Source organism: Diadema antillarum, unplaced genomic scaffold (genome assembly GCF_040938485.1).
Source record: "Diadema antillarum isolate AM-2024a unplaced genomic scaffold, OU_Dant_1.0 seq00000550_RagTag, whole genome shotgun sequence".
Classification (NCBI taxonomy): Eukaryota; Metazoa; Echinodermata; class Echinoidea; order Diadematoida; family Diadematidae; genus Diadema; species Diadema antillarum.
Window position 1 is genome coordinate 1,969,127 of NW_027271495.1, and position 27,830 is coordinate 1,996,956.

At 39.3% G+C, this 27,830-nt stretch overlaps 1 protein-coding gene across 1 annotated transcript; it reads left to right on the forward strand.

The window, feature by feature from the left end:
• On the forward strand, positions 1–26,746 carry LOC139734847 (probable acyl-CoA dehydrogenase 6). The gene is made up of 9 exons (XM_071645632.1): positions 1–340; positions 3,380–3,500; positions 3,912–4,041; positions 16,092–16,198; positions 16,775–16,942; positions 18,156–18,329; positions 19,750–19,911; positions 22,791–22,950; positions 23,587–26,746. The coding sequence occupies exons 1-9, from the start codon at positions 140–142 to the stop codon at positions 23,663–23,665; spliced, it is 1,302 nt and encodes a 433-aa protein (XP_071501733.1). The 5' UTR covers positions 1–139; the 3' UTR covers positions 23,666–26,746.
• Positions 26,747–27,830: the final 1,084 nt, after the last annotated feature.

Here is a 27,830-nt window from a genome sequence, read left to right on the forward strand (position 1 = left end):
TGCATGGGGAAGGATCAACACACTGCTAGTTCATCAAGTTTTGATTTAAGTATTGATTGATTTGCTGCAACAAAGCAGACTCGACTGCCCGGTCTACTTTTCTCAAGTTCAGAGAGAAACTCGGAGCATAATCCGCAAAATGTTTCGAGTGGTTGCTCGACGATTCTCTGCAAAGGAATTGGGCCTAGCAAAGCGGGCACGGCCGGCGGCTTGTGTCGGCTCATGTCGTCGCCCCATGTCGGTGGAATCAGCAGCGGCTGACGGTGCGGAAATGACAATTGGTAACCACGATATCATCTACACAGATAGTCACATGGAAATCCGACAGTCGTTGAAAAAGGTAAAACTGATGTGGCACGTATTCGTTCATTTTCACTTGATTGATAGTAATAGACGTGTCTACTGCTGTCAGGGATTTTAGAAGAAAGCAGCAGTTTTAAAAATAAGGCACTAATAAAAGGACGATGACCCACATTCACTTGCACAGCCAAACTAACGACTAGCGTTAGACCGGTCTACCCAAGCAAAGCATAGACTAGACACTAGAGTAGATAGATCAGGAACAGCACACTAACTTGCAGTGCAAGTACAGGTGTATGGGTGGTAAATTTACCACTGCCAAGGTTGGCACTGAGAGTACCAGACAGACTACAATGTATGTGGTTCTAAGCCAGGTTCTAGACTCAATAGTAGAGTAGATAAAGATAGTATCACCGAACGCTTTTTAAAGTTTTTTTTCGTGGCTTTGAATTCCGTAGGCCTACTCAGAGGATGAAATTACGGCTAAAAATAACACCACTTCACAGACTCCTGGCAATTACGAATTCAGCCAACTTATGTCAATTGTTCGCTCCAGATTTTAGAAAATATGCTTCAAACATAATTTAATACCCCTGTAAAAAAAGTTGTCTTTTTGCACGGTGCAAAATCGCATTGTAATTCCGGACACGCTGTTCGTAAATGGAATAATCGACCTCATTTCACATCTTGTCCTTGCACCAGAATTGCAGTTCATACACGATTCACTGTACACATTCCTATCGAGCGGACGACAAAGAAAAAAATCGGCAAATGACGCTCAAATTTCGTACTTTACAGTAAAATGTCTGACATGAACATTTCGAACAGTTCACGCGATAAAATCTTGAGAAAAATCGATGTCTTCTAAACTAGCGTTTTTCACATTTTTGTGTCACATTTTTTGCGATTTCGGTCCATGCAACGCTCTATGTGGCTAGTCTACGAAGCCCTGCGAGTATTGAATGTCATCAGTACGCAGAAATGTGCGTGTCCGGAATTACCATGCATGCTGTCCGGTAATACCATACCTGTATGTCATAATTTACTACGGTAGATCAAAATAGTGCCTAGTCGAGATGCCAGCAAAGAAAAGACAGAATAAACTGAGAATGGATAGGGATCTAGATTCAAGATATAGTCTTGGTAGTGCACATTATCATTGAACGAGGGCCAATTAATAGTGATGTCTTGATCAATTGAGTGTTGACATTTCAAAATTCCATACTAACATGCCCTGGCATAGTATCTATAGGTACAAACATGTATGTAGGCCTATCGAGTATTATATACCTCATATATAGGTTCCTCTCATCTGATTGGTTAAAAGTGGAGTCATATCTGTGCCCCATTTTTGATCAAAATGACGTCATGATTTACTGTGCCCGGGGCATAGAATCAACTGTGCCCTGTACAGTATGTAAATAGGTTTGGAGACAGTCGCAACCCCGTACACATAGATCGCTCATATGTACACACCAATGATACGACCGCCGCGCTGTCGATCAGCATTGATTACAAGTGCTGCTTTTAGTCCTTGTTTAATTCAGGTAACCTTTTATCCAATCAGATAAGAAGAATCTATATTTTCGGTATATAAAACAAATAATGACAGCTTGATATTCGGGGCACAGTTAAAATTATGTAGGCCCTCGGCCATGTGAAAACCATAACTATGCCGTCAGCTTCGCTTCGGGCATAGTTGATTTTAACTGTGCCCCCCATAGCAGTCATTATTTGTATACTACTACTGCATGTCATACTCGGGATCAATAATGCCTTCATCGCATAACAGAAATGTATTGTCTCCAAGTTGAAAAATTACAAACTTGTTTTTCTCTTTAAAGGGAGGCAGTCCTGAGAATTTTTACTTAACTGATAATTATGAAGAGTAAAAAAATATAACCTTTCACCAGTTTATACACGTGTGTGGAAATCAAACACTCTCTCCGTACGCGATTTTTGAAAAATAATTCCTGCAAGCGATCGTGTCAGAGCCTGCAAAAAGGTGCAACGTCAGTGATGCCCAACTCACCAAGTTGACAGCCGTGCCTCAGAAAAGCCAATCACTTGTGAAATTGTCGTACAAGTCCTAATTCACAAAACACACCATATTGTGGTGAATGGTATTGACAGAGTGTAAATACTACTATTATCGCCAGAGTTGAAGCATCCATTCTTATTGATTAAATTATTCTTTACTTGCACCTTTCACTTTTGATTGCAAAAATTCCTAAACATCACTGTCTGGTCAGTCATTTACTGCACACGCGCCCCATCCCAGTTTAGCTTCCAAAATGAGCTGCAAAAGGGATTACTGCTGCAAAGTACAAGCTTCACTACAAGGAAACAGGCAAACCTGTGTTGATGACAAAACTACATGAGTCCATAAAAGATGCAAGACTGTAATTGATACAGCTGAAAAATATCCCAGCAAGAACTTTTGTTCTCTCAGTACGTGATGAGATACACTGTATTAAAGCGACTGTACAGTACTGGTTGAGGTGGGGATTCATGTTTTGAACATTCTGAAGTGAGATAATCAGAAACCTCTTCTGAAATATGAAAGAGCATGTAATTTCAAGAAGGATTCAACATTTATTTGATAAAAATTGGTTTTCAAATGGCTGAGATATCCAACAAAAGTGGTAATAATAAAAGGCGACAGGCCACGCTTTTATTAGGGTCTCTTTGTTTCACCTTGTTTTTGGATATCTCAGCCATTTCAATACCGATTTTCATCAAATAAACTTTTGATACCCCTTAGAATTGCATGCTCTTTGACATCTCATACAGTGGTTTCTGAATATCTCGCAAAACGTTAAATGCTAAATCCTCACCTCAACAGTTCTGTACACACCCTTTAAACCTGGTAGGCTGTAGATGGTAAAGAAATACCATCACCCATGTGATTTAGTGCAGATTAAAATTTGCAGAGCATCAAATAATCAGTACGGCCTTCAGGCATCACTTGTACTGTAGTTCAGGGGTTTGCATCATTGCCAGAAACTGAAGGAATTGATTCTCCCAATTTTTCTGAATCACCTTCATTTTGGGTTTTCTATCTTTTTACATTTTCCAGCTTATCGAAAAGGAAATCAATCCTTATGTAGATGAGTGGGAGAAAGAGAAGCAGTTTCCTGCCCATAAGGTCATGAAGACACTAGGAGAAGCTGGTTTCTTGGGGGTCTCAAGACCAACAGGTAAGTCTTTGAGTACTAGCCCAAGCCTGCAAGATTCATTTTATTGTAGTTTGACTATTTTGTATGTTTGTAATTATTGTTAGGCGATATACTTGTATGAACATGTGATGCATTATACTGTATAGATGCACTATTTATAATCTCGTATGCTTCTTAACGCGATGAGGACGGACTGATTTTGCCACAACACGCATTTCCCATAGACACCTGCGCGAGTATACTCGGGACTCGTCCTCCACGGGTTAAAGTGATATCATGACCCAGGGCTACCATGTCAACTTGGCATCCAGTCGCTCTACCTTTGTTGCAGTTTGTGCTTCTTAAAATGAAACAAGTCAACCCATTTGACTTTCTTTGAGGTTAAAAAAGAAAAATTATGTTTTTCTCCATTCCAATGTCTTTCCTCACTAGAGTATGGTGGACTTGGCCTAGATTACACTTACAGTGTGGCTGTTGCAGAAGAGCTTGGTGGAATCAGGTGCGGAGGGGTTCCCATGGCGATAGGTGTCCAGACAGATATGGCGACTCCAGCTCTGGCAAGGTAAGAGTGCAGTCTGAAGTATGAAGGTTACACCTCTCATGCAGCCAGCCTCTTGATACAATTGTAGGTGATAAAGTGCACTTTGACTGTACAATTTGTTATGAGTTATTTACTGTGACCATCCACTTGGTTTTAATCAGCACTCAGTAATCCATCCAAACTTTAACTCAGGGTGTATTGATGTGCCTCAGTCTAACAGGAAGACCATGTTGATGCAATAGGGATTATCATGTTATAATTAATGATTGTTTTTATTATCATTGTATCCGTAACCTGCTCTTGTTGGTTGACTCTCACTTTCATTTTGTTGCCTCTTCTTTGTACACCAGATTAGGGCATGCTGCTTGTTCAGCCCCTACCCCTTCACTCATGCTGTTGCTATTTCACTCTTTCCCTATTCCTTATCCCTCTATTGTTAATATCTTGTTTGATGTTGCCTCCCTATTCATCCGTATCCTTCACAGGTTGCCCCCATGATCATTGGGATCATCACTCACCCACCTCTGCCTTTTGTCTGTCCACCTTCCTGCTTTCATCCACCTCCCTTTATACATGGATGTGTTGGCCTCCTTGCCCTTGACTTCCAACCCATCCCTCTTGTTTTCTTTGTTCTGTGTCCCTAGCCCTCCCTGACTGTTCTTGTTGTGTGTAGTCCTTTAAGTGATTGTTTTCCCTCCCTGTCTCTGACAAAGATTCTGTTAGGATTGAAAGCTCAGGCCCCTTCTGACTCCACAATAGGGATTAAGAAGATTTGGTGATATCTAAAGGAAACCGAAACCCAAATCTACGTGGATTTAGTGAAAGCAGCAATAGTAGAACACATGAGTGAAAGTTTGAGGAAAATCGAAGATTCAGTGCTATTATTGCGAGGTGTGAGAAGACTACTGCAGTTCATGATATTATGTATGGACAACAATAGAAAATGCAAAGAAAATGTGACTTTTTCTGTCATAGTGAAAGAACACTTGTACATGTACATGTATAGGCAATGCACACATATAGTTGGATAACCTATCTATAGTGGTCACCTGTCTATAATGGCCACTTTTTTCGTTTCCCTTGGGTGGCCGCTATAGACAGGTTTGACTGTACTAGAAAGATACCATAATCAGATTGATTGTTAACATTCATACATGTACATATTTGATATTATACTGTTACAATGTATCTTGTTACCTTTCATCACATGTAACAATACCTTGAACTAAGCTTAGCCATGAGTCTTGGGAAAATGAGCTTAATACATAGTACCCTGCTGTTGATCCATGTATTTCGTGTTGCCGTTTGATTGGGTTTTATAGCACCACAATTGTGGTTCAAAACTTTTAACTTGTTGGTCTGAGCATGCTACCAAGGACAAAAATTAATTGTGATTAAACCAGAATATCTGCATCCAGTTGATGTATGCTATCATTATGGGCAGATAAGAGAAGTTCATTTTGCAATACCTATCAAACAGTTATGTATGAAATCTCATAAAACCTTAAGTACTGATCAATATGATATAGAAATTGATATAGAATAATCCTTTCATGTCTCAGAACAGTCCCAGTAAATAAAGCTTTCAGACAAAATTATAAATTATTATAAATTATTATTTAAAGACATTGTATCAAATGGAAACAGAATATATTGACAAACTCCAGTCAGACTTTTTGTGGATAAAAGGGATGCTGGGTGGTAAAAAGACTCTATTTCTGTGGAGGATGGCTGAAAATGGGGTTGCCATGGCAATTCCCAAATTGTTTTCACGCGACATTATTGTAGGGCAGGGTAATTAATCAAAACCCCGTTGAGGACGAGTCCTGAGTATACTTAGGCAAGTGTCTGTGGGGAATGCGTGTTGAAGCAAAATCACCCCGTCCTCGATGGGTTAATGCCTCTCTGAAAAATATTCAGACAAGCGTACATGTAGCTACATATCACTGCTGTATAACATGTAAATTTGTACAATTACATGTATGTAGCCAATGCACAACCCCGTTTGCGATGATGATACGACGTGGAGATCGTGTAAAGTGTATGAAAAACATTCAAAGAGCATTTGATGTTGAGACAGCAATATCTAAAGAACTTTGGTGATATGGATGTACTTGTGCTATTTATGGATGTACTTGTGCTATTTATGGATGTCTAGGGTTACATTCGTCATAAGATTTTTTTTCTTTTGCAGCTTATCTCTCTCTTTTGCTCATGGATACACAATAGGGGGATTCACACGTACACCAATTAGCGGGATACAAATCTCGAGATTTGCATCGCGATCGTCATCCTGAGTTTTTTTGCACGTGTGGACAGAAAAAACCTGAAAATTAGCGGGATAAGCATCGCGATGCTAATCCCAAGAAATCTTGCGCTGGTTTGTCAATTAGCGGGATAATTGGCCCCGCGCTGGTACGTGTGAACGGTCGGGATGAGAATCTCAAGTTTTTATATCCCATCATGCAATGCGCACATCACAACAGTGAGGCCTCTAGCTCTGCGAAGTGGTCCTTCACCTCTTTGGAGCACAACAACAGCGCATGAACCACACCACTGACGCGTAAAAGACAATGGACAAAGGGCGCTGTGTGACCCAGTTTGCAGGCTTTGCTGTTATCTCTATCGGCAATTAGCGGGATAATACGGTATGTGTGGATGCTCGCCAAATTAGCGGGATGTTTAACAGAAAATATCGCAATCGGTATCCCGCTAATTTGGTACATGTGGACGCTCGCAAAAAAAAACTCGGGATGTGCATCGCGATCGTCATCCCGCTATTTTGTACGTGTGAACCCGGTTATTGTATCTAAAGTCTGCACACTCGAAAAATGTCATATCTTGGCTCATTTTCTGTTAAACAATACATGTATCTCAGACTTTGTAATATCTCATGTACATGTACACTGTACATGTAGTAATGGCTAGAGAGGGGGGGGGGGGAAGAGATAAGATGTGATGTGTTAAACTTTGTTCTGGCTGTTTTTGGCAATCTGTGAATTTGACTAGACTGCAGTGTCAGCAGAGCTATTTATGACCAGTTGATAGTCATTTATCACACAAGAGTATTTTAGAATTCAAGCATCAGTAATCTTTTTTTTTATAGTGCCTCGAGTCACAAGGACTTGTTCTTGCACAATGTTGCATGCATTCTCTGCTGCTAATTAGGTGATCCGAGTATCCTCTCGGATCACCTTCTATATCTGTACTGATTCTTTGTTTTTCTTCTTTTTCTTCTTCTTTCTCCTCAAAAGTTGTGCAGAGGTTAGCTCAGAAAGTCCTCTTGCTATCAATTTCAAAATCATACCATATGTGTATCATGTCCCAAAGGTCAGGTCAGGTCAACCCTTTACGCCCCCTGGCGTGTAGGGCAGCGAGGAAGGCTCTCCACCCATCTCTGTTGCTGGCCATCCTCTGTAGAGAAGCCCAGGACTGTCTGTGATCTGATATTTCTCCTTCTACTGTTCTTCTCCACGTCTGCTTGGGCCTACCACGTCTTCTTTTCCCTTCAGGTGTCCAACGAAGAGCCACTCTGGGGATGGAGTTTGCGTCCATTCTTAAGACATATCCAATCCATCTCCATCTCTTCCTGGTGATTAGAGTCTCCAGGTCCTCAGTGCGGCATTGTAAGAAGAGGTAGCAGTTGGATATCTTGTTGGGCCAATAAATGCGCAGGATTCTACGCAGGCATGTTGTGTGGAATGCTGATAGCTTGGCAGCATCGCATCTGGTCATTCGCCAGCATTCAGATCCGTACATAAGGGTTGACAGCACATTCCAAAATCCTACCTTCATCTTCACTTTGGCTGTGTTTAGTGCTTCCTTGGTCGTGCCAGTAGCTTCCTCACGACTTTCACTACTGCCAGTCATACAACCTTCGACCAATCCGGCCTGGGTGGCCCTACCAGGAGTAAACACTCCCGCCGGCATAGCTCTCCGGGTCACTGAGACACTCAAGCCCACTGACCACTACAAGGTGGTAACCCATGCAGTGGGATGTCCCAAAGACGACAAATCTAATGTATCATTGTGATCAGTCGACCGTGACGTCACTATGACGTCATTATATGAAAACACATTCTCAATCATATCTCATTAATGGAATGGAATTTTTCAATGAAATTTACGTCACATATATTTCAAGTTATGCGCATTGTACTCATGTTGTAAAACTTCATATTTTCTCTTAAAATGTGCGCGTACGCGTGCGTTGAAATATTTGTATGCTCAAATCGAGCTCAAATTTTTTTGCACACGTTTCAGACCATTTGGAGCATTTTTTTAAAAATTGGAAAAATTGGACGGACGCGCACGCGCACATATACGCACGCACAGCTCTTATGCAATAGAAATGTCCCATTTTTTCACACTTATCGGATGCCTGAAATGTCAAGGAATATTTCTACCAAGTTTCAAGTCAATCCGACTCAATATGACGTCATATGGGTCCGGTTGCCATGGCAATTCCCAAATTGTTTTCATGCGACATTATTGTAGGGCAGGGTAATTAATCAAAACCCCGTTGAGGACGAGTCCTGAGTATACTTAGGCAAGTGTCTGTGGGAAATGCGTGTTGAAGCAAAATCACCCCGTCCTCAATGGGTTAATGCCTCTCTGAAAAATATTCAGACAAGCGTACATGTAGCTACATATCACTGCTGTATAACATGTAAATTTGTACAATTATGTAGCCAATGCACAACCCCGTTTGCGATGATGATACGACGTGGAGATCGTGTAAAGTGTATGAAAAACATTCAAAGAGCATTTGATGTTGAGACAGCAATATCTAAAGAACTTTGGTGATATGGATGTACTTGTGCTATGGATGTATGTGCTATTTATCAATGTACTTGTGCTATTTATGGATGTCTAGGGTTACATTCGTCATAAGATTTTTTTTTCTTTTGCAGCTTATCTCTCTCTTTTGCTCATGGATACACAATAGGGGGATTCACACGTACACCAATTAGCGGGATACAAATCTCGAGATTTGCATCGCGATCGTCATCCCGAGTTTTTTGCACGTGTGGACAGAAAAAACCCGAAAATTAGCGGGATAAGCATCGCGAACGGTGAACGGTCGGGATGAGACAATGGACAAAGGGCGCTGTGTGACCCAGTTTGCAGGCTTTGCTGTTATCTCTATCGGCAATTAGCGGGATAATACGGTACGTGTGGATGCTCGCCAAATTAGCGGGATACCAATCGCGATCGCTATCCCGCTAATTTGGTACATGTGGACGCTCGCAAAAAAAACTAGGAATGTGCATCGCGATCGTCATCCCGCTATTTTGTACATGTGAACCCGGCTATTGTATCTAAAGTCTGCACACTCGAAAAATGTCATATCTTGGCTCATTTTCTGTATAAACAATACATGCATCTCAGACTTTGTAATATCTCATGTACATGTACACTGTACATGTAGTAATGGCTAGAGAGAGAGGGGGTGGGGGGAAGAGATAAGATGTGATGTGTTAAACTTTGTTCTGGTTGTTTTTGGCAATCTGTGAATTTGACTAGACTGCAGTGTCAGCAGAGCTATTTATGACCAGTTGATAGTCATTTATCACACAGGAGTATTTTAGAATTCAAGCATCAGTAATCTTTTTTTTTTATAGTGCCTCGAGTCACAAGGACTTGTTCTTGTACAATGTTGCATGCATTCTCTGCTGCTAATTAGGTGATCCGAGTATCCTTTCGGATCACCTTCTATATCTGTACTGATTCTTTGTTTTTCTTCTTTTTCTTCTTCTTTCTCCTCAAAAGTTGTGCAGAGGTTAGCTCAGAAAGTCCTCTTGCTATCAATTTCAAAATCATACCATATGTGTATCATGTCCCAAAGACGACAAATCTAATGTATCACTGTGATCAGTCGACCGTGACGTCACTATGACATCATTATATGAAAACACATTCTCAATCATATCTCATTAATGGAATGGAATTTTTCAATGAAATTTACGTCACATATATTTCAAGTTATGCGCATTGTACTCATGTTGTAAAAATACATATTTTCTCTTAAAATGTGCGAATACGCGTGCGTTGAAATATTTGTATGCTCAAATCGAGCTCAAATTTTTTTGCACACGTTTCAGACCATTTGGAGCATTTTTTTAAAAACTGAAAAAATTGGACGGACGCGTACGCGCGCGCACATATACGCACGCACAGCTCTTATGCAATAGAAATTTCCCATTTTTTCACACTTATCGGATGCCTGAAATGTCAAGGAATATTTCTACCAAGTTTCAAGTCAATCCGACTCAATATGACGTCATACGGGCCCGTCAAATTTGAAATAAGCCAGTTCGGGGTTCCAGTTTGAGCATGAGTAGAAAAAGGTCATTTGTGCCGAGAGACAGGTTGGTTTTTAATTTCACTGAGATAAGCATCTGTAATGCTATGATTATTCATGAATCCTACGATTATTCATGAATCCTTATAAATGGTGCCTGCCAGTACATCCACCTGACAGCAAGCCTGGTATTTGGCAATGTTAACAGAAAAAGTTTGTTAATGTATTCAAAATAGCACAATGAAATAGATGCTTCCCAAAGTGTCGATTGACGAACCATTCTGGTCACTTCAGCTACACAAGTTCATTCTTTGTTAGAATACAAGTTCCATAAATTGCTATGTTGGGCAAGCTGCTGCATTATGTCGCTTTGAATTGAGTGAAGTGCCTAACTAACTGAGAAAAATGAAAGGTCATTTGTACCCATGTGCACATGAGCTATCTCCGAAAACAGGCTTATTCCGCGCGCGCGTCAAAGGCGATATACAGTGCAACAATGCAAAAAAATCGCCAATTTTAAATCCGATTTTACTCGTCAGGATGGACGGTGACCCCCCATTTTCTTTACATATTCTGAAAGCTGATGAGTTGTACATGTCATTTCATGGGTTGGCGATGCTGGAAAAATGATTAAAAGACATCAAATTTCTTAATAAGATAAAAGAAGTAAATTTTCAAAATGACGTCATCAAATTTCACGTTCACTGGAGCGTATCTCACTTATCCTTTGTTAATTTTCACCCAGATTTCAGTATGTTGTAGCTTATTAAACAGTCTTTATATAGTAACAACATTTTGATTGATGGACGGCATCACCTCGTAAAAATGGATTGAAAGTAATCTTGTCAAATTTGACCAGTTTACGTGTTATCTCTATGGGAGTGCAGTTTTTCTGGAAATGAAAATTGACATGACTATCTTTTTTGAGCAGTAGCTCACTTATGCTTCAATGAATTTCTCCCAGATTTTAATATGTTGTAGTTGAGACTTTGGGCTATCGTAATCATATTCTTTGTTTTTTCATATATGGTGTCGAGATCACGTCCAAAAACTTGGTTGAAATTAAAGCTTATCTTCGATGTATTTTCATATTCCTTTCTTTTTGCAACTTCGTTTGCCATAACTCAAGAAAAACAAGCCTTATCAGCCCAATATTTTGCACATGTTTAGTTCATGTCACGTACATTATTTCATAAAATAACAAATACTTGATCGGACACCATCTTGGGTATGTAAATTAGGGTCAAAGGTCATAAATGTTTTATCCTGTATCTTGGTGAATACATGTCTTTTCTTTCCCATATTTTGCACATGCAAAGACCATGTTACAAGAATCATTTCACAAGATAACTAGTTTTTGCTCAGATGCCATCTTGTCTGTGCAAAGTGGGGTCAAAGGTCATATGTACTTCTTTGTGTATCTTCGTTATGACGTGTTATCTCTATGGGAGGGAATTTTTCTAGATGTGAAAATTGACATGATTGTCTTTATCGAGCACTAGCTCACTTACCCTTCGGTGAATTTCTCCCAGATTTTAACATGTTGTAGCTGAGACTGCGCGCTATCGGAATGTGCCCTTTGTTTCTCATGCGGTGTCGGGATCACATCAAAAAACGTGGTTGAAATTAAAGCTTATCTTCGATGTATTGAGATATTTCTTTCTTTCTGCAACTTTCTTTGCAGTAACTAAAAAAGAAGATACGTGTACCCTATCACCCCCATATTTTGCACATATTTAGTTCATGTCACGTATAACAATTCATAAAATGACAACTACTTGATCAGACGCCATCTTGGGTATGTAAATTAGGGTCAAAGGTCATAAATGTTTCATCCTGTATCTTGGTTAATACATGTCTTATCTTTCCCATATTTTGCACACGTAAAGACCACGTTACAAGGATCATTTCACGACATAGCCACTTTTGGCTCAGATGCCATCTTGTCTGTGCAAAGTGGGGTCAAAGGTCATATGTACTTCTTTGTGTATCTTCGTTATGACGTGTTATCTCTATGGGAGGGAATTTTTCTAGATGTGAAAATTGACATGATTGTCTTTATCGAGCACTAGCTCACTTTAATACCCTTCGGTGAATTTCTCCCAGATTTTAATATGTTGTAGCTGAGACTGCGCGCTATCAATAACTTGTCCTCCGTTTTTTCATACAACATCGAAGTGAGGTTAGAAAACCTCGCTAAAATCAAAGTTTAGCTTCGATGTATTTTCATATTTCTTTCTTTTTGCAACTTTCTTTGCAATAACTCAAGAAAAACAGGCCCTATCAGCCCAATATTTTGCACATGTTTAGTTCATGTCAAGTACATTATTTCATAAAGTAACAACTACTTGATCGGACACCATCTTGTGTAGGTAAATTAGGGTCAAAGGTCATAACATTTATTTCTGAATATATTTGTAGATTGAGTTTATCAGAAGTCATTTGTCTTGATTGCCTTGACTTACAACTCATTAGAATTAAAAAAGGAAAAGAGAAAGGGGAGAAATCAGTGCTAAATACACTTGTACTGTACTACTTTGAGGGTCAAGAGCAGCATTAGGGAGTGAAGCACCATCTCCTGAAACTCCTCATTTTTGTCTCGCCCACCGGAGGTGAAGGCGAGACCAAGGGATCCAAATGGCGTCCGTCCGTCGTCCATCCGTCGTCCGTCCGTCGTCCGTCACAAATGTTAAAGTTTACCTGCAAGACTCTCTTATGATGCATAACTTGGCAACTGTTACAGCAATGACAGCCACACTTGGGTGATAGAAGCACTAGGGGTATTTTCATGTTATGGTGTTGTCGGAGGTCATGTGATGAAATCAAAGGTCATTTGAGGTCATACGTTAAAGTTTACTTGCAAGACTGTCACAGACAGGGGTCAACGAACTTTTAGGGCCCAATGTTAAGTTTTTATGGCGCGTTTTCATTATGGCTCATAACTTTTGATCCCTTTGTGTGTTTGTGACCAAACTTGGATGGTAGATGTCCCTTGGGGAGGTGAAGGTCATCACAAGGTCAATGGTCACATACAGGGGTCAACGAACTTTTAGGGCCCAATGTTAAGTTTTTATGGCACGTTTTGATTATGGCTCATAACTTTTGATCCCTTTGTCCCTTTGTGACCAAACTTGGATGGTAGATGTCCCTTGGGGAGATGAAGGTCATCACAAGGTTAAAGGTCACAGACAGGGGTCAACAAATTTTTAGGGCCCAAAATGTTCAGTTTTTAAGGGCGCGTTTCGATTGTGGTTCAGAACTTTAGCTCCCTATGTCCATTTGTGACCAAACTTGGACGGTATATGTCCCTTGGGGAATTAAGGGTCATCACAAGGTCAATGGTCACAGAAAGGGGTCAACAAATTTTTAGGGCCCATTGTTAAATTTTTCTGGCACGTTTTGATTATGGCTCATAACTTTTGATCCCTTTGTCTGTTTGTGACCAAACTTGGATGCTAAATGTCCCTCGGGGAGTTGAAGGTCACCACAAGGTCAAAGGTCATAGGCGGGTCAATGAACTTCTGGGCGTTACAAAAATATTATACAAATAGTGAATGGTCATGAGTGCAATGGTACGAGATATCGCATGAGGTGAAAGATAGAGGCGCTCTATTCAACGAGGCGAAGCCGAGTTGAATAGTGCGCCTCATCTTTCACCGAGTGCAAATTCTCGTTCCATTGCACGAGTAAAGACCATACACTATTTGATTTATACAACGTCCAAGTAGATCTCTGTTTGGGTGGAGGATTGTTAGGTAGGTCTAAGTAGGCCTATGTAGTAGATATGAAAAATATAGCCATACTTACATGTGGATCCACTGCGATTCTCTTTCTGGCTTGTGCAATCAGTGCAGATACAGGTAACAGCTAGCGCTCATACATGTACACGAACACTACGTACGTAGGCCTTCATACGCGCATGGGATGTACCGCACGTATGTCCATCGCGCTAGCTGCAATTTATATGCAACACACAGTACATGCAGTATAGTCAGGTATCCTATTACAGAACGCTTACTTTGTCAATGGAGCGCGTACAACAACTCGAATACGCATTTATTGCACTACACGCTGTTATCTCACAGGGGAAGCCAGTGCCGAAAATTGCTAAACTGCAGCAAAAAACAAAACAAAACGTAATTTACCTCAAATTTACGTAATAATTGCTAAAATTTCGATATTCGTTGTCCTGCGTTAATAAACATTGACCGAAAATACAATGTACAAATTTCCCCATACAGAGGGCGCACGTTCGGTAATACAATACGATTTGCGTCAGTAAAAAGAGACAACTTTTGTGGAAGGGTTATTTGAAATACGGATTTTTTCTAGAAGTTGGCTTATTTTTCAAGTATTTTCGTTACAGCTAAAGTCATCAGCATTTCAATTATCTATAAGGATATTTTTGGCTGAATTATTGCATAATGTTGCCCGTTTGGAGCAATAAAACAAAAATCGTTCGGTAATAGGATACACCTCCATACCGTACAATTTCTCGAACCGTGGAATAGAACGAAAAAATCGAACCAAGTTGCATGCAAAAATAGATCCAAAATTGCACGGCGCTTTGAATGGAGTACTTATTGAATATCAAGTCACCAACAATCCTCCAATCAAATTACAAGGATCTACTTGGGCGTTGTATAATAATTTCTTGTATGCGAATGGGCGAGACACAGTTTGGCACTTGCCTTGTTGAAGAAATTGGTTAATAACAAAATTATGTTTGAAAACATACACAAAGCATGGGTGTTCTCATCTAGGGCACGTGTTTAAAAAAAAATAGAAATCGTAGTGAAAGTAGAAGCTACTAGAATTTGTAAACCATTCATTGTCTGAGAAAGTTTTGTCATTTTTTAGTATGTTTATGATGCGTGCAAAGAAATCAAGAGTCCTTTCGTTTGTCTGTGATAGAATATATAGATAAGTTGTATAATATTATATGGTATGTGACCGTGCATTACAAAGCCAACAAAAAGGTGTATGACCTGATTCTATGTGAGGACTCAAAATAGGTGTAATGTGTCAGCCTTGTCCATCTTTTTTTTTTTCATATTTTCTGAAAGAGCTTTTCTTCGTCTACATTTCCAGTGCTAAACTTTTGGATTATAAAACAGATGGGATGTTGTGTTTTTTTACAGTTTTTCCAGAGCATTTTTTCTTTCACAAGTATAGAATATTGTGCCTAGGTACATACGTGCACATGTCAGAGAGGCCTCTTTCATTTCTTGCAAAAAATCTTTTACACTCTCATTGCTTTCAGTTCTAATAACTTTTGAAAGGATGATGATACTCCATTGAAAGTTATTGTTAGTCATGCCAAGAATATGCCAATATACTACTGTAGTGAACAAAATTTCAGCTAAATCTTATAATCCATTGATTGTTTTTGCCATTGAGTTGTACAGGATCCTGTTTTTTTGTCCTATTTATTGCACAGAACACAGCATGGTGAGATTTTAAGCACTTGAATAGACCTTTAACTTCAGAGCCTCTTTTCTCAACAAACTCTTTTAAAAGAGCACTGTGCACTTTCTTTCCATTATTTGATGAGTTAGCAAAGTCCATGTGTATTGAGTTACACATACCATTTTTTTGAAAGCTTAGAGTAAGCTGCTCTTTCAAAAATTTGGTGCTTTTGTGTTGCAGGGTCGCGCAATATACACACTGTATATAAATGCATGGTGATGGTGGTTGACGTGATGCTGATATTCATTGTTGTTCATAACACATCCATTTTTGTGCTTTTCCTCTGCATTTTTTGTAGATTTGGGTCAGACGAGTTAAAGAGAACATTCCTCGCCCCAGCTATAGCTGGTGACATGGTGGTATGTCTTGGAGTGAGCGAACCAGTGGCCGGCTCCGATGTGGCAAGTAAGGGTCTATATTGCTTTAATAAAGCTTTGTGTGCTATGACTGCCAATTGGCACAGAAAACCCCATAGAGTTGTACCCACTGTCCAACAGTCTGGGACAGAAAGGGTTAAAGGACAACTCTGCTACTGCACATGTTCAAGAACGAAGTAAAGTCATTCAAGCAGAGCAGTGAGAGTTAATAGAAATAGGACATGAAAAAGTTTTGGAATATACAGTTATACTGTAAAAGTGGAAATTTTCGCGGTATGGAAATTTTCTCGCATTTCACGCTATCAGAAGCTAGTGCAAAAATAAAAGCATGCAAATATTTTTTGATGCTATGTGTTCCAGTGGATACCTTACATGGTTCTATCATAGATATTGCTTTGTGCATCACCAATTATAGATGACAGCAACTTTTGTGTGTATGTGTGTGTGTGTGTGTGCGTGTGTATGAGATGTTCATTTAAAAGCACGAAGGATCATACAATTAATGATTGTACAGTGCTGTATAAATTCATTCAATTGCTTTTAATGGTGGTGCGTACCAGCTACTGAGCATTTTTTTCTCTCCTCTGCTCTGTTGTCAACCAAGATATTCACACCACTGCAAAGAAGCAGGGCGATGACTTCATCATCAACGGTAGCAAGATGTGGATCACCAATGGTCACCAGGCGGACTGGATGTGCCTGCTGGCCAACACTGGAGAGGGTCCCGCCCACAAGAACAAGTCCCTTATCATTTTGCCGATGAACTCCAAGGGTGGGTACACCAAGTGTTGGTGGGGGGGGGGGGGGGGGGGAGGCTGGATGATATCCCCGTAGTCACAAGGTTTAAACAAGCATTGAGGTACCATGGTATTTGATTTATATATACTTGGAAAATGATCTTTGATGGTGATAGAATAGTACTGACAATGATGACAACAAGAATGAAGATAGAAAAGTAAGAATGAGGACGAAACTGAGAATGAGCATGATGATAATAATTTTCTTAATGTAATAGTAATATTGATGTCAGTGAATATCTATTAAATGATAAGCTATAGTATTATTTATATGTGAATGTTGACATAATTTAGAGAGTAATGTTAATTGTGATTTTGTTTGGACAGAACAAAGGCTGAGAAATTTTACTTCTCACAAATTTCAGTTGTTGTTGCGAATGACTATCATTTCATTAAACCAAATTGGAAATAGAAAAACTCTATACATGTGTGCAATCTTGTAGAATCTTTGATTAGAAGTTTCCTTAGTTTATCCTGCATTATTGTATTTCATCAAGAAATATTGTCTCCTTACACGTTGACAGTTGATGAGGGTGTAGAGTTGCAGTTTTAGCCATGAATTTACGTTGTGGAGAAGCTTTGAGAAGTATAGATGACCGCCCTGATCAACACCCACAAAAAGTCACAGATTATGATTCTCTTGTCATGGACCAAAATATGTCATTTGGGTAGACTGACTCAATTTTTTTTTTCTTAGTTTGTCTTACCCTAGAGAGTAATCTTTTCTCTACGTACTGTCAAAATTTGACAGCTTGAAACAAAACTGAAATTGAAATATTAGCATTTTTCTGAATCATATTTTTTTGACAGGCACTACATGTACTTTCACTGTGAAATAGAACATGTTTGCATAGATGCTTCTACACAGCACACCTGTGTGACTGTTATCTGTAAATCTTCCTTTCTCCCTTTTCTAGAAACTGCACCTCCTAACTCTGAGATATTTTAATCTCCTTTGTAATGGGTTAGGATGGTCCAATTTAACCATGTCATACATCATTTTGAAGCTTCAGAGCTTGCTTTTTGAAACCAAGTGGAAAAGTGGAAATTTATTGTGGCCTTCTTTTTGGGGGTTTTGAACTGGGCAAATGCTCAAGAATAGGTAGAAAATTTGAATGCTCATGCGTGATACAATATATTTTAATTTTAATCCATGTGTCAACTGCATCCCAATTTCACTCATTCCAGGTGTTGTGAGGGGGAGACACATCGACAAGATTGGCATGCACTCCTCTGACACAGCTGAGATCTTCTTCGAAGACGTGCGCGTCCCACAGAGCAACCTGATTGGCCAGGAGGGGGCAGGCTTCCTCTATCAGATGATGCAGTTTCAGGAGGAGCGGCTGTGGGGAGCAGCTGCATGTAGGATGAGTGACAGATAAATTGTACCCTCGAAACGCTCTTGAAAATGTCGGGCAAACTACAGTCACTATCTGTTGTTTTGTATACGAATATTGACTGCTTCGAGGGGCGCAGTTAGTACTATTTGCCCAGAGGGGACTTTCCAACAGTGCTATGCTCCAAGATGAAGTCATAGGGCATATAGCACCGTTGAGAAATCACCCAGTGCAAATAGTTTCATCTGCGACCCCCCCCCAAAAAAAAACAAAACAACAACAACAACAACAACAACAACAAACAAACAAACAGTCAATATTTGTTTTATGTACCACATCCCACTTAATTTGATATATTTATACTAATTCAAGAGGCATTTAAATGAAGTTGTTGTGCTACCAGTCAGAGAAATTACATAAAGTGTAATTTCACAATGCACCACTATGATAGATACGTGACCAACAGTGATAGACATGTACATACACGCATGTTACTCAGCCTACTAGCTGACTGCTTGGCAGTATAGCAAAAAATTAGTGACTGCACCTTTTACCAATCAGAATCAAGGATTCATCAAAGGAGATATATAATCACTTCTCATGACTGGCAATATAAGCCGTACATACTGTCACTGCATACTGTACCATCAAAATGACCAGGGTCCCGGTTTATACAATGTCAAAAATGTTAGCTAGAATAGCAACTTGTAGCAATAACCAATCAGGAAGCTGGATTCTTCTCACTTCCATGACACTTGACATTGCAGCAAGAGTTGCTGTCACATCAACTTTTTATGAAATGGGGCGCAGATGTGTGCTTTTGGTGTCGTTATTGTTAGATGTAGCAATGTCACAAAGTTTGCAAGGCGCTATCAATCCTGAGATGATCTGGATGTAGCTTTCTTCAAAGAATGGCTTTCCTCGGAAAAAACAAAAACAACAACAACATTATAATAACAAAGATTCCCTGGGCTTTCATTCCAAGTTAATGAGAACTTTCGTAAAAGTATGGTATTTAGTTTAGATTTATTTTCACATGTATGTTTTCATTACATTGAGAAATTTGTAACCAGAAGCATTATGTTATCTTCCTTAATACCAATACCTGTCAGGTTGTTTAGATGTTACAAACTCCCCTTTTATGGAAACAACATATTTTAAGAATAATCAAACAAATAAGCAGACAAGAAAGTGCTAGCTATAATTTACAGATGCCTAAATTATCTTCAACAGTAAGTAATGCATTATAGCTTGAACGAAGGACTTCAGCTAAAACATCACAGCATTCATCATGTGAATACCTGGAGGTGAGATGAGACATAAGTCCCGAAATCATCTTTATTTTTCTAATTTATCCACAAACTTATGTTCACTTATTTGCCGCCACCCCCATGTTGTTTACATCTCCTGCACTGTCTTCCCCTTCTGCTGCTGTACAAACACAGCTCTTCAGCCCCTGGACTTGATGATCGACGATGCTATTGAGTACACTCGACAGCGCAAGATCTTTGGCAAGCCTGTCCTGGACAACCAGGTGGTGCACTTCAAGCTGGCCGAGCTCAAGACAGAGACAGAGCTTCTAAGGTCGCTTGTGTACCGGGCAACAGGTGGGAGGCCTGTCTTGAGGTCCTTTTCTGAGATGCAATACCCTTTCACATGAAAAGTTGTAGGGTAATCTGAACTGACAAAGTGAAAGGAAGTGGTATCGGCAGTGCATTGCTTGTGTTTGTGGTTTAGCATTATTGTTGCAGTGTAAGTCTGTTGTATCTGTTTGGTATAACGAGTGGAACAGGGATATTAAACTTTACCCTTCCTTCACAGTCCAAACCAGCCCATTTTGTCTGAGAAATTGAACGTCTGCCAGTAGGACTTTGATCCATGATGCAGATTTCATGATTTCCTCCTCTCTGTTCACTATGAGTTATTCTAGTTTAAATGAATATTCAGCAGTTGTGTCTCGGGCATGACAACTTATGCACATTGTCTGATTCTACAGACTGAAAGCTGTTAGTCCAATGCTAGCTAGCCTTTGGCATGGCCTCCTGGCTGAGGCTTGGAAAAGAGACTAACTGCAAGGGAACAAGAGAATGCGAGACTGAGTGCAGCAGCCAAGAGGTCGTTTGGACTCTGACATGAATTTCTTATCTTGAACCTTGTTTCTTGCCGATTCTGCTGCCAAACAAAGGTAGCGTCCAGTCAGTGACTGCCGTGCTCGTAATTACACCGCATCTAACTGAATATGCATTAGTATGTGCGTCAGCGGCTTGCTCATCTGTATCCAGCCTGCGCTGCCTGCCTGCTGTAGCGTTATACTGCTTGCATTGAAAGCATTGACATGTAACATTTGCATACCAACTACGGTTTGACTCATGAATACATGTATAATTCATACTCGCATACATTGTGAGGCGGCAGGAAAAATCAAAAGGGTTTGAAAAGGCTTCGTGGCTGCGCCACTTAGTCTCGTGTTCACCCGTTTCTCGCAGTGCTCGGTGTGGCAAGTTAGTCTCATTCCTCAGTCACGAGGCCTTGTCAAAAGGCTATTATGCTAGCTGGCTCACAAGCATTTTGGGGACCGTTTCATGAAAATTTTTGTCAGTGATTTACACTGACAAATGTTAAAAGCTACTGAAATCCTTGCATCTGATTGGCTGATAGCAAATTTGTCGGTGAAAACCTCCGACGAACACGTTGATGAAACGCCCCCCAGGTCTTCATCATTGGCTATGTCAGATTGAGATAAATCCAAATACTCACACTGCTCATGAGCCCATTTAGGTATTTCGCTTGAATCAGTAAAATAATTCAGACTGATCCATTGACAGCTGGACCCACCATTTTATGTCAATTTACTAGTAATCCAGTCCAATTCAAGATGTTTCCACTGATGACAAGACCTGTCCAGTGTTAACTGTTGTGGCCAGAATAATTCCACTGTACACCAGGATAAAGATGTTGTGTTATTTTCAAATGCTGCAGCTTACTGGCTGTGGCTGTCTGCACAAAAAGTAATACAATTCTTACAGAGCACAGTGTACAGTTTTGTAGACGCACGCTCATTATTATTGCAAACCAAAATGTCTTGATCTTGCCAGTTAATGAGTGGAGCATGCAGTGTGAGTAGATCTAGCTATTGCTAGAGCCAGCCATGGCAGTTTACTGTATGTCCTGTCACAGTTTGACAGAACATGATACTTCCTAAAGTCATATTTGCCAATGTGTCTGGTATTTACTACTTCAAAATGTACTTGACAAAACCATCTTGCCATCTCACATAATAGCTTCATGAGTTTTGGAAACCTACTTGTATACACCAGAAAAATTATATTTTATTAGAATTGTGACTTAAAATGTGATATTGCAGTGTGACTGAAAATGACAAATGAAATTCTGGTACTGAATATGATTAAATGTTCATGAAAGTACATAATTATTATCAGTCGGTCACTGAAATCATGTGGCATACACTTCTAAAGTTGTACCTTCTTGTAGGACATAATTGTGTGTCACGATAAAGAAAACTGTTGCACACTTAATGCAGTTTCGTTCCACTCAAATTCAGTGTCCGTGGATTTAGCCTGACCGTCTTGGAATTCAGTACATTGTAGGCACTAGTGTGATTTTGTCCATGAAAGAGTGAACCTCATTAACCTGTCCCTATTATAGTTGAATTTAGTTTACTGTCCACTGTGGAAACTTCTCCCATCCACTCCAAGCCATTTAGTTCAATTTGCTCATTTGTAGACCACATCACCAGCTTTGGTCAAAGATCATCAATTCACATAGAAACGGAACATACATTTGTACATCTTGCAGTCCTCGTGGATCGTTCACCTGCAGCCGTACTAATCAACTCTTCTCAGCCGTGATATGGCAAAAGCATGTATCAGGGTATAATGTAGATTTTATAAATTTGTCCAATTCTGGGGTCTTTGAGGCCATAAATTTAAGACAATTCTCAGATATTCTAGAGTTTTGTTCCTGAGATAACAGGAGGTATTTTTAAATCATTTTCACATGTTTGGGGGGTAAATTGGATAGCAAATTGGTGTATCTCTAGATACACCCTTTTGTCATGTAGAGAGCTGGCAAGAGAAGAGATTTGTATCATGTACCTACAGTTGTACCTTTTTACCTTAAAGAGGCCAATGTGGCCCATGACAGGATTTGTTGGCAGAAGGATGAATCTGGATAAACCTGACTCTAATCCTGGTGATGAGTGGTTTGAAAAGCTAAGAAACATGAAAAAATGATAAAAAAGACAAAAAGACAACTCCATCATCAAATATATCTGTTCCTGTGGCTTCTAGCCCAGACTCTAAAGCAATTTATCTCGATCCCCCCCCCCCCCCCCCCCCTCCTCCAGTGTGGAGCTCTGGTACACCCTTTTGTTATAATATTGCAGTTCTGGTTGAATAAAATGTTATATTGAAAATAAATTGACTTCCATGCCCGGCTTTGCTTTTCGGTGTGTGTCTCACTCCAGCGCTGTATGTTCAGGGACAGGATATGACCAAGATGGCATCCATGGCCAAGCTCAAGGGGGGCCGACTCCTCCGGGAGGCCAGCGATGCTTGCCTCCAGTACTACGGTGGCATGGGCTTCACGAATGACATGCTCGTCTCTAGATACTACCGTGATACTAGGTGAGATGTAAAATGTGGTTAGTTCACACGCAGTTTATTGCGAGTTGAATCACTTTCCTTGCTACAGGGTACAGGGTACCTGTAGATTTATGGAAAAGCTGCTAAAGGTCTGACTAGTAAATTTCACTGCTTACAATAAGGTGTCAGTCAGGTGTCATTTGACTTTTGAATACATGTACAGTCAACCTTGCCTAAGTTGAATCTATTTGGACTGAAGAAATAGCCTGACTTAGAGAAAATTCAATTTATGATGGATTAAAATTGATAGAGTATAAAGAGAAGAGGACTTGAAAAGAACTTTTACTTCAACAATTGTTCGATGTGAGGTCGACTTCAGCAAAGTTAACTATATGTGTGTATTTCCTTAATGTCACAATTGATCCCATCAGTCTTCATTTGTATCTAGAAAGCATGAAATATGACGTTATGTTGTACATACAAATGGGGGGGGGGGCAGTCACATCCATCGTAGACTCCCTCAATATGTCTTGTTTCTGAATGCTTTCACTAGAATGTGTTATCCTTCAGATCAATTCTCCTTTTATCTTTCATGTACAAGGCACATCCATGATGGTAATATCTGTGTGGATGGCTAACCAGAAAATGTTCATTTCAATTTTCTTCTAATATCTTCAGGTTGGGATCCATTGGAGGTGGTGCAGATGAGGTGATGCTTTCAATTCTCTGCAAGTTTATGGGAACCTTACCAAAGTGAACGTGATCCTGGAATTCTTTTGCTATAGACTTATTCAGTTTTAAAGCACCATAACTGGAGGGCTTCTAAAATAAGAAGAAAAAGTATTCAAATGGTTAAGCAATGAGTTGAGTGCATTGCTATGTAAGTGCATATACAGTGTATGAATTGATTGTTGTTAGACATATTAAAGTCCCCTAGTGATGGCTGAAATAGACATTGACATAAAATGCAGCCCCCGAAACCGAACAGGTCTATAAGCACTGGGGAGAAATTGACAGATTTGTATTGAGGGAAGGCCCAAAAGTGCTGCTGGTATTCAATGTTGCACACTCCTGATAGCTAACTCTTTAAGTTTGGGATAATAAAATGATTGGGAAAGTGCATTTTCAGCAGTTTTTCTACAACCTTTTTTTGTAAAGTAGTGAGATCAGGTATGTCTTAGAGGCCCCTTTTCATTTCTTGATAATCCTTTGCACACTCTTCACTTTCAAGTCTGATAACTTTTGAAGATATAATGCTACTGCTTTGAAAGTTGGCAGTAATCATGTATAGAATGTATTAATAGAGTATGGTCAATTTCAACTTAATCTAATAATCCCTTCATTGTTGTTGTTCCAGTGATATATGCCCTGTTTTTTTGTCCCATTTATTGCACAGCTAGCACGGTTTGGTAAAGATCATAAAGCGCTTGAACAGACAGATAGACCCTGTACTTCAGAGCCTCTTTTCTCAGTTCATACTTTTCCAGAGTGTGTTCTTTCTTTCCAATATGTAGATAGGTTAGGAGAGTCCATTTCAATTGAGCTATTCATCGTTGTAAAGCTTAGAGTCTGCTCTTTCGCAATCTGCCCTTAACCATAAATCCATGTCTGGCAATTTTTTTTTTGTCTTATGATGCAGGGTCACATATTCATATCATGGTTTTAGATTGAATGTAGCGCTACTCCAGTAAGGTACATTGACACTTTATCCTTTTCAAACTGTCATTGATTCAGGCATAATGGTATTGCATGATGTACTTGTTCAGGGTGAATTAAGAATAGGATATACATGGTATACATGTGCATGTGGTTGCATGGAACAAAATTAGTGTAATAACACTTGTACCACCCGTTCAATAAATTTTCAGATGTTTTTACTTGTCTTCTTTTGTCAATGTAGCATTTTATATCTTATGTACATGTAAGTATCCACATGTAACAGGAAGTAAATATGTACACTGGTAGTTGACCAGCAGAGCAAAGTGATTGGTGGAAGTAATGTTGCTCTATTTTTGTATGCAACTTGTCTACGGTCCTCATTTTATAAAATACTTCTGCATAACTTTGTGTATTGAGCAGCTGAGTTGAGGTGTGCTGTATGATACATCCACTGCCCCTCAACCAATTATCATATTTTTCTGTATGAACAACAACTTTGTGCAGAAATTAATTTGGGTGATCATGATGCATGGGCCATTCTATTGATTGTTGATAGACCTGTGAGTTTTTTTTTTTTTTTTTTTTTTAGCTATTTGTATTCTGAACAGGTTATACCTACTGTGTCTAGATTATTAGATATTGCTGGATGAACTTAAGCTAGAATATGACATTCTCTGCCACAGTTGTAGTAACTTTTGACCCAACTATTGATCTTTTCCCTTACATGTATTTCTTTTTCTTTAATAATGTGTCTATAGTTACAATATGATCCTTAATGCTTTGATTGTAGCACTACTAGCCATTAAAATTTGTGTCAGTGAGGTATAGAATGAAGTGATAGATGGATGGGGGAAAGTACAACCCAAATCCATACAAAAATGAATTTAATTTTTCTGTGAATGGCTTATCCAATGGGAAACGATTTTGCATTTTGAAATGAAAAAAAAATATAGATGAGTAAGAAAATCTGTGATTGGTTTTCTTGAGCAGATGTGGGTGTAGTCATGCAATGCAATGCAATGGGAATACAAATTTATACCTCGTTTGCAGTGAAAAATGAGATGAGTATTTGTGAGTACCAGGTAGAATGTATGTCTGTTCAGGGTCTGATCATTCACTTTATGTAAAAGCTATTTTGGAGGAAGACCTTGCCATTGTTTTAATTGTAGCCTATTTGACTGCCCAGAAAAAGTGTTTTGTTTTGTTTTGTTTTTTTTTTGTGATTGATCTCTCTCCATGATCACATACAAGCTGTAATCCTTTCATCCATGGGAATGCAGTTTATGATGAGGTCGACACAATGTCCAGTTAAACCTAGTAGCTGATGTTGGACCAAGAAGGTTCAAGAGAATGGAGTCACAACTGTCTTATTTCCTTTGAACCCATGTTCGAAGCCCCGCTCAAAAATATTTGAAGCATGTGCCAAACAGGATCTGCCGCTCAGATACGAAGACAATTGACTTGTGTTTCATTGCATAATCACCAGCCACCTTCAAAGGAAGATATGTCTTTGTGATGGTAATTACTTTTCGCTATCCCTTCTTATAAAAGGTAGGTGGTACAGACACGAGGATGCGCGAATAGAAATTGAGCAAAAAATGCTGAAATAAAGATGAAAATTACTCGACTGGGCATACCCGGGCACTAATCTGATATATCTGTCAATAAAGAATTATACTTGAAGATTATTCCATATTAGTTTCATTTGTGGAAATTAATCGGAAAAGTGATAAAACCAGCTTTCCAGGATGGTACACTTTTAAACATTTTCACATGATACAGCTCTGATTTACACTTTTGCACAAATTTCTGGACGGGATTGACTTTTGTTTTACATGCTTTATCATTAAGTGAAATTTCATTTCATTTAACAAATAAATAAGCAAAATATGACCAACATTATGATAACGTTCAAAATGAATCTTCAGATTGCTCAGCAAGACGGCAGCGTCGAACATCGACCATCAAAGGCACAAGTGCACCTGTGGAATTCTTTTGTACATCAATAGAAATCTGACAACTGTTTGAATAATTACAGCCAGTTGGAACTCCATGTATAAAACCTCCTTGGTTAGACACAGGAAATATCTGTGACCAGCCAGGTAAAGTGTTTTTTAAGAACTGAATTTCTATCTCCTGATGTCTCGATATGCTCAATATACATAATTATAGATATACATGTATGACTATATAAATATTCTGCTGTATGTAAAGTTTCTTGACATGAAAATAAAGATTTACGAGTCGATCAATCTGATTTATCATTTTTTTCTGTGTAGTGTTCAAATTCATATACAACTCCGTAGTTTGAGTACATGAACCTAATTTTAGTTCCTTGTCGTATTTCTGCTACAGAAGAAGTAAAGAATGGCTGGAAATCATGGCTGGGTTTTAAACTTCATAAAAATGCAGTGTAGTAGCTAAAAAGTGTACATTATCTCCAGCCATGCCAGCAGGGAGCCTTTCGAGTTAAATCCTAAAAAAAATATATATATATACATGTATATATGTATTTCTCTTAGAGCCTCTTGCCCCACCCTAGGGACACTCACACAACACACACACACATACACATGCATGCACACACACACGCGTGCGAACCAACACCCACAACAAACAAACACACACCTGTGTACGTAGATGCTGGGCAAACCTACATTTGGACACACAGATACACACACATGCACACAAGTGTACACCTGGAAGATGCACAAAGGACACTCTTTACACATGTACCTGTAATTTCCAAAACACTGTTTTCCTTGTGACCTTTATTCACTGTCACAAACTTGTACTTTACTGCTTCTCCCTACATACATGTAATTGATCCAAAATTTGGTGTCTCTTGGAATTTATAGACAAATACAGTACATCTTTTTTTTTTCTGAGGGTCATGATATTTGATGTGCATTTTCACAAAATTGTTAAGCAGTGATTCCACATTATCCTGCACACAAAACAAAACAAAAGAAATACCAACCACATATGCAGCATTGAACCTTAGGATAGGGGATATGTCAAGTTAGTCTCTGTACAGACACACTATAAAGGTTAAATTCTGATGATCATGTTATGTAACAATTTACCACCACCTCCAAAATTGTTTTACTCAATTCAATCACATAGTGTAGTTGCATAATCACACTGGCAGCCTCCTGGGTATATGAAATACATTGTACCTACTTTACAATCAAAGGAAAACACTGTCATTTGGTTTGTATATACGTAGCACCATTCTACGTTCATAGCGCTCAAAGTGTGAA

Bases quoted from the DNA above. Each gene is read 5' to 3' on its own strand.
- LOC139734847 (XM_071645632.1), top strand. From the start codon at position 140: ATGTTTCGAGTGGTTGCTCGACGATTCTCTGCAAAGGAATTGGGCCTA. The intron at 16,943-18,155 runs GTGGGTACACCA...CACTCATTCCAG, and splicing joins TTTGCCGATGAACTCCAAGG to GTGTTGTGAGGGGGAGACAC. The intron at 19,912-22,790 runs GTGGGAGGCCTG...GTCTCACTCCAG, and splicing joins GCTTGTGTACCGGGCAACAG to CGCTGTATGTTCAGGGACAG.